General features: G+C 43.6%; 1 protein-coding gene across 3 annotated transcripts in view; it reads left to right on the top strand.

Moving 5' to 3' along the window:
- The window catches only part of LRFN2 (leucine rich repeat and fibronectin type III domain containing 2), a 287,210-nt gene extending 279,289 nt beyond the window's left edge, over positions 1 to 7,921 (top strand). For 2 of the 3 annotated variants that reach the window (XM_075267364.1, XM_075267363.1), the window contains exon 5: positions 5,497 to 6,909. In XM_075267364.1, coding sequence (XP_075123465.1) covers positions 5,497 to 6,421 — 925 coding nt within the window. In that variant the 3' untranslated portion in view covers positions 6,422 to 6,909. Of the gene's footprint in view, positions 1 to 5,496; positions 6,910 to 7,434 lie in introns of those variants that run through there. The other variant, XM_075267365.1, reaches the window with a different exon arrangement.
- Positions 7,922 to 17,779: the final 9,858 nt, after the last annotated feature.

Below are 17,779 nucleotides of genomic sequence, written 5' to 3'. Positions count from 1 at the left end.
AGCACCACCCTAAGGACGAAACATCCGATTACCTAGCTGGGGAGCGCCACATGGAGAACAAGACATCTGATTACCCAACTGGCGAGCATCACACAGAGGTCGAGACATCCAATTACCCAGCTGTGGAGCGCCATGCCGAGGACGATACATCTGGTTACCTAGCTGGGAAGCGCCACAAGGAGGACGAGACATCCGATTACCCAAATAGGGAGCATCATACAAAGACCAAAACATTTGATTACCTAGCTGGAGAGCTCCACAGAGAGGATAAGACACTGATTACCCAACTTGGGAGCGTCGCACGGAGACCGAGACATTCAATTACCTAGCTGGGGAGTGCCACAGAGAGGACAAGACATCCGTTTACCCAACTGGGGGCGTCATGGAGGCCGAGACATCCAATTACCCAACTGGGGAGCGCCACATGGAGGACAAGACATCCTATTAACTAGCTGGGGAGAGTCACTCGGAGGTTGAGACATCCTATTACCTAGCTGGGGAGTGCCATACGGAGGACGAGTCATCCGATTACCTAGCTGGGGAGCATTACACGGGGGCCAAAACATCCAATTACCTAGATGGGGCACGTCACACGGAGGATGTGACTTACGGATCACTTTTAGACATTCCCATCTAGAATTAATTTGAGGCATGAAACGCGTCTACACAGAGGAGTTCAGATTCTGGACAGATTTCAATACTATATATACTCCTTCTGCATCCAGGCCACAACGGGGTGCCCAGCAGGGGTCACTATGGGAGAAACTTAAAGGAGAAGAAAAGCTCTGGCCTGTATATGTCATATAGGATGTGTCGGATGCCTGGGCAACCATGATCTATTACATATAGCGTTCCGGTTGAGGTATTTGCGCTTCGTTGCAGTTTTTCAGCTCAGCCTCTGTTATTTTTGAAGCTCTTATAAAGTTTCAGACTAAAAAGTGTAAAAGTAATTATGTGGAAGGAATCGGGATCCTTGAGGCCTGGCTGCGGGAATTGTCATCCTCACATGACCCAGCGAGGAGTACACGGGCGAGCGTGAAGAAGACATCTTACCTCTCTGTGCCTTGTCGTAATTAGCCAAGCAAGAGCCGAGGAGTCTCCAGGGACTGCAAATGTTCTCCTGCTGCAGCTCCACATAGACCTAGGAATATTAAACATCGCAACGCCAACACCCCCCCACCAACACCGCCGTCCGACTGCTCATTAACTCGAAGTTCAATTAAACTGAAGGATAATGTAACAGAAACTTTTAGAGAAGAAAGAAAAGAAGTAAGTGCCCCGCGGAGATGTCAGGGCTTGTAGGCAGGATGATGATGGAATCGCTGGGATCGGAGTCAGTGTCCTGATGTAGCAGAGCGGAGTGTTTTATCTCACACAGGTCATATAATTGGATTATTAGGAGTAGCTTTCTACTTATCAATTGTTTCTTTATGCCCCGCCCATTTATATAGGACCCCACAGTGTCCCCTCTAAAAGAATTAAACAAATACAGACCAAACATCAGACTCCTTAAATACGCATATAATCCTAATGCTTGACCCCAAACTCCACCATTATAGACCTCAGATCATACCTCAGACTATCCCATTATAGACCCCAGACCACCTCATTATACACTAAAGACCACTCCATTATAGACTTCAGACAAGAGCACAAACTACCTCATTATAGACCTCAGACTAGACCCCAGACCACCTCATTATAGACTAAAGACCATCCCATTATAGACCTCAGACCAGACTCAAGACCACCCTATTATAGACCTCAGGCCAGACCCCAGACCACCTCGTTATAGACTAAAGACCTCCCCATTCTAGATCCCAGACCAACCTATTATAGATCCTAGACCAACCCATTGAAGACCTCAGACAAGATCACAGACTACCCCATTATAGACCTCAGACCAGACTCCAGACCACCCTATTATAGACCTCAAACCAGACCCCAGACTACCCCATTATAGACCCCAAACCACCAAATACCAGACCCCAGACCACCCCATTATTGACCTCAGACCAGACCCAGACTACCCCATTATAGAAACTAAACAACCCAATTATAGACTAAAGATCACTCCATTATAGATCCCAGACTACCCCATTATACACTAAAGACCACTCCATTATATACCCCAGACCACCCCATTATTGACCTAAGACCAGACTCCAGACTACCCAATTATACACCCCAGACTAGAAAACAAAACCACTCCATTATAGATCCAAAACTGGACTCCAGACCATCCCATTATAGACCTCAGACAAGACCCCAGACTAGCCCATTATAGACCCCAGTCCAACCCATTATAGACCTCAGTCCACCCCATCATAGGTCTCAGAACAACCGATTATAGATCACTTACTAACCCATTATAGACCTCAGACAAGACCACAGACTACCCCATTATAGACTTCAGACCAGACTCCAGACCACCATATTATAAACCTCAGACCAGACCCCAGACTACTCCATTATAGACCTAAGTCCACCCCATTATAGACCCCAGACTAGACCTCAGACTACTCCATTATTATCTCTGTCTCATATCTATCTATCTATCTATCTATCTATCAATCCATCTATCAATCTATTTCATATATCTCTATCTCATATCTATCTATCTATCTATCTATCTATCTATCTATCTATCTAATATCTATCTATCTATCTATCTATCTATCTATCTATCTATCTATCTATCTATCTATCTATCTATCTATCTATCCATCTATCTCTAATATCTATCTATCTATGAGTCTATCTAATATCTATCTATCTATCTATCTATCTATCTATCTATCTCATATCTATCTATTTCATATCTATCTAAATATCTATCTAATATCTATCATCTATCTATCTATCTATCTATCTATCTATCTATCTATCTATCTCATATTTATCTATCTAATATTTTTCTATCAATCTATCTATCTATCTATCAATCACTCTATCTATCTAATATTTATCTATCTATCCATCTATCTCTAATATCTATCTATCAATCTATCTAATATCTATCTACCGTATCTAATATCTATCTGTCTATCTAGCTATCTATCTACCTCCCTCTCTGTCTCTGTATCTATGTAGGTGACATTTCCGTGCTGTTTACTCTATTGATGTGTGACACGAGCGGTTTCTTACAGTATCTTCTCTGCCGCCTTCCTGAACAGATTACACAAGATTTGCAGAAATCTCTTTAATAAATAATCACAGAACCTCAGAACAGAAGGTTGAGGGAAGGGATTACTGAGATATCTAGAAGTCTCCGCATCCATTCAACACTCTCTGCATTTTCCATGATGAAAACATCTTTTTTTTCTTCTCCTCGTCTGTTCTGCATTGTACAAATTCTCATTGTGTATTGTGAATGTTCTGCTGCAGATATGCGCCGTATCAGGGGCAGAATATGGGTGGGCATGCAGAGCTTGTCCGTGGGGGCTGCCACCAGACATGTCTGGCACAGAACAGATAAAACCACAACCCCTTCTAGAGAACCAGTTGTCCAGATCGTAGAAGATGTGTAAGGAGGCCTCTGACAACCATAATCTGTGAGCCATAATGACAACCATCATATGATAACCATAATCTGCCAGACATAGTCTGACAACCATAATCTGCCAGACATAGTCTGACAACCATAATCTGGCAACCATCATCTGCCTACCATAGTTTCACATCCATAATCTGTCAACCATTCTCTGAAAATCATAATATGACAACCATAATATGCCATAATCTGGTTTTCTAGAGAGGTGATCTTCTAAGGGGATTGTATTCTAGAGAGGTGATCTTCCTGGAGAGTTGTCTTCTAGAGAGGTGGTCTTCTAATAGGATTGTATTACAGAGAGGTGATCTTCTTGGAGAGTTGTCTTCTCGAGAGGTGGTCTTCTTGGAGAGTTGTCTTCTAGAGAGGTGGTCTTATTGGAGGGTTGTCTTCTAGAGAGGTGATCTTCTAAGGGGATTGTATTCTAGAGAGGTGATCTTCTTGGAGAGTTGTCTTCTAGAGAGGTGATCTTCTAATGGGATTCTATTACAGAGAGGTGATCTTCTTGGAGAGTTGTCTTCTAGAGAGGTGGTCTTTTTGGAGGGTTGTCTTCTAGAGAGGTGATCTTCTAAGGGGATTGTATTCTAGAGAGGTGATCTTCTTGGAGAGTTGTCTTCTAGAGAGGTGATCTTCTAATGGGATTGTATTACAGAGAGGTGATCTTCTTGGAGAGTTGTCTTCTAGACAGGTGGTCTTCTTGGAGAGTTGTCTTCTAGAGAGGTTATCTTCTAAGGGAATTGTATTCTAGAGAGGTGGTCTTCTTGGAGAGTTGTCTTTTAGAGAGGTGGTCTTCTTGGAGGGTTGTCTTCCTTAGAGACATATGGAGTGGAGATGTGGAGATGCACATTGTGATATTTTTGTAATTTTATGATACTTTACTTAAAGTTTTTGTATTTTTCTCTAAGTGTTTGTGTTTTTCTGATACTATACTTGATGTTTTTGTTTTTCTGATACTCTACTTGAACTTTTTGTGTTTTTCTTATACTCTACTTGATGTTTTTGTGTTTTTTTTTCCTTGTATACTTAGTGGTATGTATATTTATGATGTTATGGTTGATGTCTCTGTCCTTTGTATGGAGCAGCCGTGATTAGTCCTGAGCTAGCAATATATTACAATTTTATTAAGATTTGATGTTAAAGTCTGGGATCTTACACTGATCTATTTTTAGATTTCGATGAACTCTCGTACATCAGCCATGTTTATTAATGTGTAAAATATCACACAAAATCTCAAAAGTATTCTTATATAAAAATATAGAAATGAATGAGAGAAGGAAGGAAGGAACGGAGGAAGAAAGGGAAGGAAGGAGGAAGGAAGGGGGAGGGGAAGTAGAAGGAATGGAGGAAGAAAGGGAAGGAGGAAGGAAGGGGGAGGGGAAATAGAAGGAATGGAGGAAGAAAGGAAGGAAGGAAAGATGGAAGAGAGGGTGTGAGGAAGGAAGGGACTGAGGGTGTGATGGCGTGAATGAGGAAGGAAGGAGGGATGGAGGGAAGGAGGAAAGAAGGAAGGAGGGATGAGTGGAAGGAAGGAAGGAGGGAGAGAGAAAAGACGACAGAGAAGAAGAAAGGAAGGAAAGAGAGACGGAGAGAATTAGGAAGGCAAAAAGGAAATCAAGATTAAATAACAGTGAATTGCTAAATGAGTGAATATATAAAGAAAAGAATGAAAGAGTAAAGAAAAGGAATAAATAAGGAATGAATGAAGGAAGGGATTGATTATTGGAATGAATGATGGGAATGAATGAACAAATGAAGTGAAATGAAGGAATAAAGGAAGATCTTCTATGTTGGTAATGAATCCTTTGGGGATCCTGGATTGTCTATACATTGTCTTTAATAATCCTATTGTTATCTTAGATGCACATTGAAATTACTTTTCCCACCCATAGCACAGAATATAATGAAAGATTTCTTTTTTCTTTTTCTCGTTTTGTTTTCTATTGAAGGATGATCCCGGCTTCAAACAAAGCGTTTGTGGTGAATAACCTGGTGTCGGGGACGGCGTACGACCTGTGTGTCTTGGCAATTTGGGACGACACAGCAACAACTCTAACAGCCACCAATATTGTGGGATGTGCTCAGTTCTTCACCCAGGAGGACTATCAGCAGTGCCAGTCCATGCACAGCCAGTTCTTAGGGGGAACTATGATTCTAGTTATTGGCGGCATCATAGTTGCTACATTGCTGGTCTTCATTGTTATCTTAATGGTAAGATATAAAATTTGCAACAATTCCCAGGGCAAGATGGCCAATGTCAGCAATGTCTATTCCCAGACTAATGGAGGAAACTCAGTGCAGAATGGCTTGCCACCACAAGTCAACCCTAAAGTGGTGGTGAGGAATGAACTGATGGAGTTCAGTTGTGGCTCAGTGCACAGTAGTGTCTCATCCTCTTCTAGTTCGGTCAATAGCCCAGAGGGTGATGACTATAGTCTGCAGAGTAACCAAAGCACTCTGTCCAATAAATGGAGACCCGTCTCCAGGTCTAAGCATAACATCGATAGACTTATGGGAGCATTTGCCTCCCTGGAGTTGAGGTGTCAAAAAAAGGAGGATACTTTAGAATCCAGGACTTCTACCACAGTCCACCAGTCAGACAAAGAGCCTTTGCTGGGCAACCAAGAGTCCAAAGTCCGTAGTCTGCTTATGTTACCTCTGGAGGGAAGAGCAAAACGTAGTCGTTCTTTTGACATGGGGGACTTTGCCACAACCCAGTGTTGTAGCTACCCACGAAAGATCACAAATATTTGGACTAGGAGAAGCCTCTCAGTTAATGGGATGCTTCTACAATACGATGATAGTGAACTTACAGGGAACACAACTAGAAGCACCTACGACAGCTCAGAATGGGTCATGGAGAGCACAGTGTAAATATGGCGCCTGTAATGGCAAGTATAGTATACAAGAAAATACCCAATGAATTCAGTAGGTCTCTGGAGTCAGAGATGGGTAACACCAAAACCCACAGCAGGAGTTACCATGACACAAGTCGAGACAGTTGTGTAAGCGCTGGTGGACTGTTCAGAAGAAGCACCTTTTGTAATCTAAGTGCTCCTTACCATAGAAACCCAAGAAAAGACGTCTGAGGAAGGAATTATCATTCCTGTTATTAAGTACAAACCTAAGAAGAAGAACCGCAGAGGCATCGGTGATGTGACGAAGTCAACAACCATCCAAAAAAAGCACCTTACGTGGTCACCTCAAATTTTTGGTTCCCTTCCTTTTCTTTTCTCATCCTTTGTCTTTCTTTTTCTTATCCCCCTCGTTTGTTTCTTTCTTTGCTCTTGTCTTGTGTTATTTTAGAGTCCGTCAAGCTTCTTAATAAAGGGAAAATGTTATTTTCAGACAAATAAAACAGAAATTTCTAGAGATGATTTACGGATCATTTTCAGGAGACTTTCTGTGTGTGTTAGATTTAAGAAAAATTAGAAAAGAAAATCTAAATATTCTGAACTGGGATTCCAAAAAAAAATGTGAGAGTTTATTGTTTGCATTTTTGGGAAGGTTTAATGTGGTAGAAAAGTTTCTCTTATTTTGTGGGTTGGAGGTTTCGGAGGATGGACAAACTTCACCAGCTTTGGCTGTTGCTCATCTACCTCTAGAGACTACTAGATAAAGGCCTTGACTCGAGAGTCGGTAAAGGTCTTATCAATCTCTTGGTTTTCAAAAATTTTCTTATATCTTATACCCATACACCAACCCTGAATGTATGAACAATGGCCCTTCACATAGAGCTGGTTTAGCAACAGCCGAGGAGTGGAAGAAGCTTGTCCATCCATAAAGCAGTGACTGAAGCCTTGTCATTCCCCTGAGGGTACTAGCTAACAAAATATATAGTGCTCAGAATTTAATAAGATATGACAAGATAAAAATTGTCATTCCAGATGTCAGCAACACAGTCAAGCGTATCGTCCGGGAGTAGCAGGATTTCATTGACGGCTTGCACTTCCTAGTTAAAAAATACCTGGAGAGTACGACGTTTTACGGAGGACTAATATGGATTTGTCAGTCGTCCACCGCCATTCTCATTAATGACTTTCTTGAGACTGAAAGGGAGAGAAACAAAAAAAGTATTTTCAGCCATCACGGACTTGTTAGATCTGTTTTAATTTTGTTTCTACGATTTCTCTGGTCATTGACATTCTGGAGCATTTTTGTACAGAAAAAAAAAGCCACCTAAGAAGGTGAATATAATGTATAATGTTTTTATATCACACAAGAACAAGAAGCGGGAGCTATATTGTCAGCGGCTGTGTACTTCTCTTGTATGGTCATGTTTCCTACTTGGAGTTTTAGAATATGACATTCATGTGGAATAAGAAAACATTTTTGCTACAAATTGTACAGTAAAAAAAAAATCTGCAATGAAAACTGGGCTATTTTACTTACAAAGTTTGTTATTTTTGGAATCTATGAAGAATTCAGGGGGGGGGGGGCTATAGGACTGGGCCGCAACGTGTGCCGGATACATTACATGGTCAGACGTAGAGCAGGGACAAGTGACTTATCTACAGGTCGATGGAGACACAAAAACATCTGGTAACAAGGAGTAAATGATTCAGAATATAAAGAGGGTCTTCGGATTTATAGTCATCACACCGAGGTCGTATAGATGAAGATATATATCATTAGCCCTATGGTCAATAAGTATAGTGAAGGTTGGGTCACACCACGGTGACCTATATATATGTCAAATCTCTCTCTATAGAACGCAGTCTCATTGCTGCCGGTTACATCTGTATATAAGACAAGCAATGGAAAAGGTAACAAGAAAAAAAAAAAAAATTTAAAGAGGGCCCCAAGAAATGTAAAGGCAATTCAGCGCAGCGTCCTGTCCTGTAAGGGAACCGTACCACCTATGTATGGTAACAGCTGCTGCCCGGGCAAACACTTTAAAGGGATCCTATCATTTAAACTCAATTTTTTCTGCTTATCACGTCGGAATAGTCTTAAGAAAGGCTATTCTTCTCCTACCTTTAGACATCTTCCGTTGAAATCCTGGTTTTCGCCAGCATGCAAATGAGTTCTCTCGCAGCACTGTGGGCGGGCCCCAGCGCTCAAACAGCACTAGGGGCATCCCTAATGCTGCAAGAGAACTCTCCAGAGATGCCTCCATCTTCTTCAGAAACGGGTCTTCTTCCGGGGGTTGGCGTCTAGTCTTTGGGCCTAGGGGCAAAGCCGACTGCACATGCTCGATGGCCGCTTACACAGTGCCCAGTCGGCTTTGCCCGAGGTCTAGAAGTTTGAAGCCAACCCCCAGAAGAAGACGCGAAGAAGACCCGTTCCTGAAGAAGATGTAGAGTTCTCTCGTTTGAGCGCCGGGGCCTGCCCCCAGCACTGCAAGAGAACTCATTTGCATACCGAAGAAAACTGGGATTTCTACGGAACGGCAGCGCGGAGTAGACATCTAAAGGTAGTAGAAGAATAGCCTTTCTTAAGGCTATTCCTACGTGATAGGCAGAAAAATTTAGTTTAAATGATAGGATCCCTTTAATATTTGAGGTCAACAGAACTGAAATCAGACCCGATTTGAGAGTATATTGAAGGACCAGGGGAAAAAGAACCATAGTCACTGACCCTCACCTCTGCTCATGGTCTCTTCTGCCTGACATCATTGGCTCTGGGGGGCTGTTAGGGCCTGTAACTGGGCTTCTTAAGTCTTATAAATTTCATGATATCATGACATTGGAACACCCCACATGACCACTGGGGTACTGAAGAGACCCAGAGTATAATAATGATTAGTGGGTGACAAACCCCCAAACTTTTGTGTTTGGACAAACCTGGCTGAATACATACTAGTACATAGTCATCTCTAGTAGGCCATTCCACCTGTACTCTCAGTGTATATTGTAGATAATTCCACTAGCCCGAAATTACTTTGAAGAGAAGAAGACGCCGGTGTTATAAAGCGTACATGGCAGACATGGCGGCTCTCAGGGTCTTGGAGCTCTAGTTGTGTTACTATTTGGCTCTGCCCCATCACTATGTTAGATGACCCCCATGTGTAGGCGTCTGAGCCTACACTATGTAATGTATGGGGTCATGTGAGGTGACATTTTACCAAATCTCCAGGCGGAAAAGTAAACTATTTAGAAATTCTATTGAGGATTTTCTGTGTGAAATGCGGAAAGAGCAGAAGAAAGTCCAGAGATGATGTTTAGGAGTGCTGGTGCCGGCTGGGTCCGCCATCCTGGGACCCCTTACGTGGAGATGTACAAGGTCACCTGATAGTGTAAAAAACGTAAAAACACTGAAAATATGGAAAAAATAATTCTTGGAAATTTGGAGGTAATCTAAAAAAATATCTCTGCAAAATACTTCGTAATTTTTGTTGGAATGAGATTGTGAAGATTGTCCGATATGAAATGGTATCCTGGGCTTGTACTGACATTAAAGATGGCGGCACAGACTGAAGAGAGGAGAGAAGATGATGTCATCCACAATCTGACAACCGCTGCACCCCAAAACCAAGAATAAGGTGTCAGCATGTCTAAGGATTGCATTGACTATCTTCTTACATTCTGTCAGTTCATGGCAGGGAATTTATTTTATTAGAGTTTTCTTAGCAGTTTCTTAATTCATGTCACGAAAACCTTCCTATAATAAAAGAGTCCGATAATAAATAGATTTATGGTTTATATTAATTATTGTTATTAGTAATATGTAATATCATTGTAAGACATTTCTGATGTGATTATTATTATTATTACTTCTGTCTTCTATCATAACTGTGGCCCTCAGGCTCGCTTCATCGACTCTTCACCTTCATCTTTGGGCTCCGCTAGTCATGTCATTTGCAGTCACCACAACATATCCATCAACTTTATGAAATTGCTCAAAGTCCTGAATTTGTACCCAACATGTAATAGCTGAAATGTCTCTAAGAACCTTCCAGGACCTTTCACATAGTGGTGGCATTTCACTGTGGTCCCAACAATCACCTCCCTGGTTCAGTTCACAGGACCTTAGACCTACGAGGCCGACCATCCCCATCTCCGGTATAGACAAGACATGAAAATGAATGAGAAATATAAAGATTTGTAGAAATAGATTGTCTCAACACCTTTATTCTTGAGGGTCATAATTTCCAACGTGGTTCTAAAAAATATATAAGAAGGTTTATAGATTGGTGAAGAAGATGATGGTGTTTGTTACTAATATGGAACCTCACCTGTCCTGGGTAATGGCCGACGCCTCCAATCCTGGCAGTTTCCTCTTTACCTGTCATGGTTTCCAATCATCACATTATGGCACATACAACTATGAGTGAAGACGCCCCATAAGACCCTATTGATGGACCCCTGGGCTGCCGTCACTTAGACTTGTCTAACCGCCAGTAAAATTTCTGCTAAAATTACATACAGACATTATCCCATATAGCGCTCGCATTCCCTGTCAGTACGTCTACACAGTGTGGGAGGAAACCACCAAACATGGGGATAACATACAAACTCCTTGAAGATGTCGCCATTGTCAAGATTTGAACTCGGGGTCCAGCGCTGCAAGGTTGCGGTGCTAAGCACTAACATGCCATGCTAATCGCCAAGCTACCATGCTAATCATTGAGCCAGGGTGCTGCCCATTATTATACAATACTGTACAGCCCCCAAACTGACCGTGACCATACAGATGATACTGTGCAGCCCCCAAACTGACTATGCCGATATAGATGATACTGTACAGCCCTCAAACTGACCGTGACCATACAGATGATACTGTGCAGCCCCCAAACTGACCGTGACCATACAGATGATACTGTACAGCCCCCAAACTTACTGTGTCCATACAGATGATAAATCCTCCATTAGCCGGTCATTATGTTCCTCTATAAAGAATGTTATTAAGCAGTTTCTATCAATATACCTGTCAGACTCTTGGAGGATTTCACAGCTCACTTATGTCCATATCTTCTCTCCCACTGAATTTATCAAGTGTTTTATCCATAAGACTGTATCATCCACGTTCACAAGGATCAGGAGATGGAAGGGAAGCCACAAATGATCCAGGAGCTGCCAAACCTCTGGCTGAAATGTGGAAGGCTTACAATGGCTCACGTGTTCTTCTGTGTTACTGACAATCCATATTAGTGAGGTAGGGGAGAGTTACGGTCTTTTATGGAGGTGGACATAACAGTCAGATACACTAACACTACAATGGAAGGTAAGTCTCCTGTATTCATCTTCATTCCCAAAAAATTTCTCCAGAAATATCCAAAAAGTCTCACAATGATGACAAGCCTGCTACCGTGAGGGTTCTGGAATGTAAACGACACATGTCATCAAGAACAATCTCATCATGTTCTCCATATGCTCCCAGCTGGTAGGACGACTGATCCTCATCGTGTACTGATCTCGGTCTTCTACTGATTCTACTCCTGTACTGATCCCTGTCTTGTGCTGATCCCAGTCCTGTACTAATTCCCATCCTGTACTGATCCTGTCCTGTACTGTTCCCCATCTTGTACTGATCCCAGTCCTGTACTAATTCCCATCCTGTACTGATCCTGGCCCTGTACTGATTTCAGTCCTGTACTGATCCTATCCTGTACTAATCCTGGCCCTGTACTGATCCCCATCTTGTACTGATCCCAGTCCTGTACAAATCCTGGCCCTGTACTGATCCCAGTCCTGTACTAATCCTGGCCCTGTACTGATCCTGTCCTGTACTAATCCTGGCCCTCTACTGATCCCCGTCCTGTACTGATCCTGTCCTGTACTGATCCCAGTCCTCTACTAATCCTGGCCCTGTACTGATCCCATTCCTGTACTGATCCTGTCCTGTACTGATCCTGTCCTGTAGACCATTTCATCCACCGATAATACTCCTTACCATAGAAGTCGAACTCAAAGACACTTTGTTGTCCCAAGTGATAACTCAATGATGGTAAATCTGTCATATGTACCGATTGTATCTGGTCCTGGCCATTCTAACAAGTAATCTGATAATTACTGAGAAAAAATTCCTAAACCAGGGCCACACGGTGGCTCAGTGGTTAGCATTGCAGCCTTGCAGCGCCTGGTCCTGGTGTTCAAATCCCACCAAGGGCAAAAAAACATCTGCAAGGAGTTTGTATGTTCTCCCCATGTTTGCATGGATTTCCATCCCATATTCCAAAAAAGACATACTGATAGGGAAAAATGTACATTGTGAGCTCTATGTGGGGCTCACAATCTACATTTAAAAAAAATAATAAAAATCCCTAAACCTTCATAAAACAACTCAAATGGTGAAGAACAGGGATCAGAGACATGATGGGAGAGAGGTCCAGCTGGAAGATATAGAGGTGCGTATGTGCTGCAATCCAGATAGAGGGAACCGGAGGAAGGAAGAAGTACTGGCGGATGATGTTATTTTGTGCCTTTAATTTCAGAGCTAGACCATCTGTAGCTGCAGGGGAGTGATAGGTTCCCCTAAATCTCATGGTATGGTTCGAGAATATTCTAGCGGAGGCTGGGCTGGTTAATATAAGCATAAGGGCTAATACTGCAACTTATAAACACAACTTGAAGATCTTGTAGAATTATACTAGTGCAGAAAAGCACAGCCACAAAGAAGTATATAGAAAACATATAGAGAAAATGTGTGAGTGGGGGGGGGGGGGGGGGGGGTAAATAAAGGGGAATGTCAGGGTTCAGTGTTAGCCAGGTCAGTTAGTATTGGGGTTCATGATTTTCTCTTTTGTATTGACTTGTTTTGCAGCATTCTGTAGACGTTGTAGCACTTGGCCGGGTATCTTCATGTGTAAGATCTTTGCTGCTGCTGTGGTTCATCCTTGCAGTTCTGGGATGTCTTATGGCTTATTGTTTATTTCTTGGCTATTTCTTTCCTTTACATCTCACCTGGCTGCTGTGCCTTGTGTAGCTCCCCTTTATTTGCCTGCCCTCTATTTCTTCTATATGTTTTCTATGTACTTCTTTGTGGCCGTGTTTTTCTGCACTAGTATAATTCTACAAAGACCACAAGTTGTGATTATAAGTTGCAGTATTAGCCCTTATGCTTATAAACCAGAGAGGGAGGGAGGAAGGAAGGAAGGAAGGAAGGAAGGAAGGAGGGAGGGAGGGAGGGAAGGAAGGAAGGAAGGAAGGAAGGAGGGAAGGAAGGAAGGAAGAAAGAAAGGAAGGGAGGAGGGAGGGAAGGAAGGGAGGAGGGAAGGGAGGAAGGAGGGAGGAAGGAAAGAAGGAAGGAAGGGAGGAAGGAAGGAAAGAAGGAAGGGAGGGAGAAAGGAAGGAAAGAAGGGAGGAAGGAGGGAAAGAAGGAAGGGATGGAGGAAGGAAAGAAAGAAGGAAGGGATGGAGGAAGGAAGGAAAGAAGGAAGGAAGGGATGGAGGAAGGAAAGAAGGAAGGGAGGAAGGAAGGAAACACCTGAAAACAACAGCCTCCATTATTGCTACATTCATAATATACAGACTTTGATGCAAAATTCTGTTATTTATATTAAATGGAAAGAAATCCAACGGAGAGTAATCAGAGTTTTGCAACTTTCATCTTGGGGCCATTTGCATAGCAATCAAATTCTGACAGAAATTATTTAAGGCTCACCAATATCAGAAAAACAAGCGCTGGTGAATAAACAGCACCTAAAGGGTTACAGGCCTCTCCTTAAAGGGCCACATACACATCAAGTAGCTCTATATAGTGTGAGCTCTGGGTTTCCTGTCAGCAGCTTCTTCTTCTTTACGTATCTTTAAGACCCCAGAGTATAAAACATTAAGGCTGGGGGAGGAAGGTGATGGGGGGGGGGGGGATGACAAGCAGTAAAATAACAAGCAGTCATACATTCCCTCTCCCCTTGGAGCCTGTTCCATTGTCTTCTGGTCTCTGGATCACTGAGGCCTGTGATTAGGTCTGATGTGCGGCACGTGACATCATGGAGAGGTACAGGAGGTAAGCATCGCCTAATCTGTGAGCATGATGCATAGATCTACATATGAGATACAAAACTGCAAGAACTTTTAATGTGAACAATTCGCAAACTTTATCTCAGCTTCTTGTAAGTCCTGAGATGGCGGCAGAGCGGCTACAACCCTCAGCCCGCGGCCCCTGCCGTCCTCCTGCGTCTCTTCCGCTCTCACACCACATCCATGACATTTCTTACACCCCTGGGGCTTCTCCTTTGACCTCACACATCGCACATCCTAATATTACCCATAGACAGGAATTGGTTTGGCAGGTTAGTAGGAAACAAGTCATCAAAAAGGAAGAAAACGGCCACACACAGGAGTGATGGGTGATGGGATGTGACACCCGTCTAGTTCACCCGCTGCACAGACTGACATATAGAAGATGTCAAGGGCAAGACAATACCGCGTGAACAAGTGGATTATATAAGACAAGGAGATGGTGACCTTACAACCCCGAATAACACCAAACGTATGAACCTACAGCGCCATCATGTGACCTGGTGACGTGATATGGTGGTCGCAGACAGACATAATAGCTCACAATCTAAAGGTGGGTTTGGACGTGTCAGCTAGTAATGTGGTGGAAGTCACATCCACCCATAAAGTAAGCCTTAAGAGACATAAGATCCACCCGGGATAAGGCATAGGGCAATGTGTACTGTGGGATATGGCCGTAATGTATTCGTCATGTATTTCCACGCTATGCTGATGTAAATGTGACAGCTCATGGTGTGTAACGTGTAGTTTGCTCTTTCCAATGTACAACCTTCTCAGAATATGGCAGGACACACAACGGTACCAGCAGCCTGGTGTACAGGACTCTACCCATAAGGCTCAGGGAGCTGCGTCCATTTTTGTGCGTTGGACTGAACATTGCACAATGTAACCCTCTATCAATAAAATGCGAGGACATAAAATCTATCTGGATAAAACTGACCAGAAAAGGGACAAGAAAACAAGTATATTAACCATTTAATGACCATAAGTGAGGTGAGGAGGATGAGGGAGGTGAGAGGAAGATGAAAGGGATAAGTAGGGTGAGAGGGGTGTGGGGGCGAAAGGGCTGAGGGTGTGAGAGGGGTGAGGGGGCGAAAGGTCTGAGGGGGTGAGGGGGCGAAAGGGCTGAGGGTGTGTGAGGGGTGAGGGGGCAAAAGGGCTGAGGGTGTGAGAGGGGTGAGGGGGCAAAAGGGCTGAGGGTGTGAGAGGGGTGAGGGGGCAAAAGGGCTGAGGGTGTGAGAGGGGTGAGGGGGCAAAAGGGCTGAGGGTGTGTGAGGGGTGAGGGGGTGAAAGGGCTAAGGGTGTGATAAGTGAGAGGGGTGAGAGACGTGAGAGGAAGATGAAAGGGATAAGTAGGGTGAGGGGGCGAAAGGGCTGAGGGTGTGAGAGGGGTGAGGGGGAAAAAGGGCTGTGGGTGAGATGAGTGAGAGGGGTGAGTGAGGTGTAATCCTCTATCAGGTAGGTGCACCTCAATACAGCGAGGTCTTTGGATACCTCATTCACCAATGATCTCCTGTTACCGGATAAACCTGACCCCAACAACACTCACCCCATAGGTCACAGGAGTCACCCGACCACCTTAGGCTACCGGGGAACCTAAAATCTGCCTCAGAAAAGGCAGGAAACTACTTTGAGCATCAGAATCCCGGGGTTACCATAATCCCTTGTAGATTCCCCTGTATAATCCCGGGATTCCACCAATATGTGCTAAGAATCTTAGTTATGTCACTAAGAGTGCGTTCACACTAGACGCTTGCACCCGCTCCTACCTTTAGGGAACAATCCCTATGACCTACAGGATCTCAGTAAGAGAAAGATACATATTATTTTTTCTACAATCAGCCGATGATGATTTATTAGGAAATATCCAGATGTCGAAAAACCCAAATCAAATGCATTGGCGGCGCGGTCAGGTGGAGCGACATCTGCGTCCTGTCGGATGATTTATGCGATGTCAAAACTTTCAGCCCCGCACTTGGATGAATTCACTTGTGAGCTTGTTCACCCAGAGCTGCTCGTGAAATACCCTCCGGCGAGATGGAACGTTCTAGGGAGATGCTGGCGCGGAGGATCAGCCCTCTCATAGCTGACTCCAGCCAGTCTGCAACGCTCGGGCGCCATTTCTTTCAAAAGTTTTGACTTCACTAAATGGGAAATTTATTAAAATGTTCAAGGACCAGACGTAGGAGAGTGGGGGAGGTGAATTGGTCATTTATGATGGAGGTCTCCACTTCTGACCTAGGACATAGATTTCTAAGAGAAGGACAACACAAGATCTTCAATGACTCCCTGACAACAAACGGCCCGACAGCTGGACTGACAGTGTCATGGACTGAAGTATGACCTGGAGCTCGGCCTCACTGCGCCACCTCTGTCCTTACTCAGCAATTACATCACTTTGGGAGTGTTCACACTACCGTCAGTATCCGACAGCTAATGTCCGTGCAAAATCTTGTGCGGACATTAGCATCGGACTCTAGCTGTGTCCGTGACATTTTGCATTGATTTAAATGGACATCGGGTGCGATCTTTTACAGCCCGTGCCTGTCCTTAAGTGTCCGTTCCCAAAGATGTCCGACTTTTCAAGCGGACAGCAAAAACCTACATGTCGGGTTTAGCTGTCCGCTTGAAAAGTCGGACATCTTTGGGAACGGACAGTTAATCCTTGAGGTGTCCGTCCTCCTCAGGGCCTCCTTCACCTAAGGCCTTGGTCTATTTGTCCTCGAGAAGCTGATGAGTGGGATACTGTATGTCAAGAAAAGCTCAAAAACTTGACTAACAGAAGGTCGTCATATACTGTCTCATCGATGCTGATGGAGTTCATGGATGTCCACTTTGTGGCCATAAGATCAGGGCCAGTTGGATGGATTTGATCCGACCTTCTCTCCATTGAAAATTATAGGTTAGATAAGGGTCAAGTACACAGCTCGTCTCACTCAGTACACGTGCCCACTGAACCGGGCATGCATGGATCGGGAGGGTTGTGATTGTAAAGTACGGCCGGCTTCATACTTTTATAATATCGCCACGGACCTTCTGAACCACCATCTCATTAACACACCAATAAGGGCGCAGGTGACCTTTTATTTATGGTTGTTGTGGCATTTTGAGGATTTTTTATTACAAAAATATACGATATATACTTATATACTTCTACTAAGGAACCGAAAAACCTCCCCTGTGTGAATATGCCGTAATAAGTGAGGCCGCCGAAAGCTTTACAGATTTTGAGTTAACCCTTTTTCTAATGGACATTTTTAGAGATGAGCAAACACTGTTCGGATCAGGAGATCCGAACAATACGCACCCATAGAAATAAATGGAAGCA

Source organism: Leptodactylus fuscus, chromosome 3 (genome assembly GCF_031893055.1).
Source record: "Leptodactylus fuscus isolate aLepFus1 chromosome 3, aLepFus1.hap2, whole genome shotgun sequence".
In the NCBI taxonomy this organism is placed as follows: domain Eukaryota; kingdom Metazoa; phylum Chordata; class Amphibia; order Anura; family Leptodactylidae; genus Leptodactylus; species Leptodactylus fuscus.
This window is presented reverse-complemented; position numbering and strand designations above follow the sequence as displayed.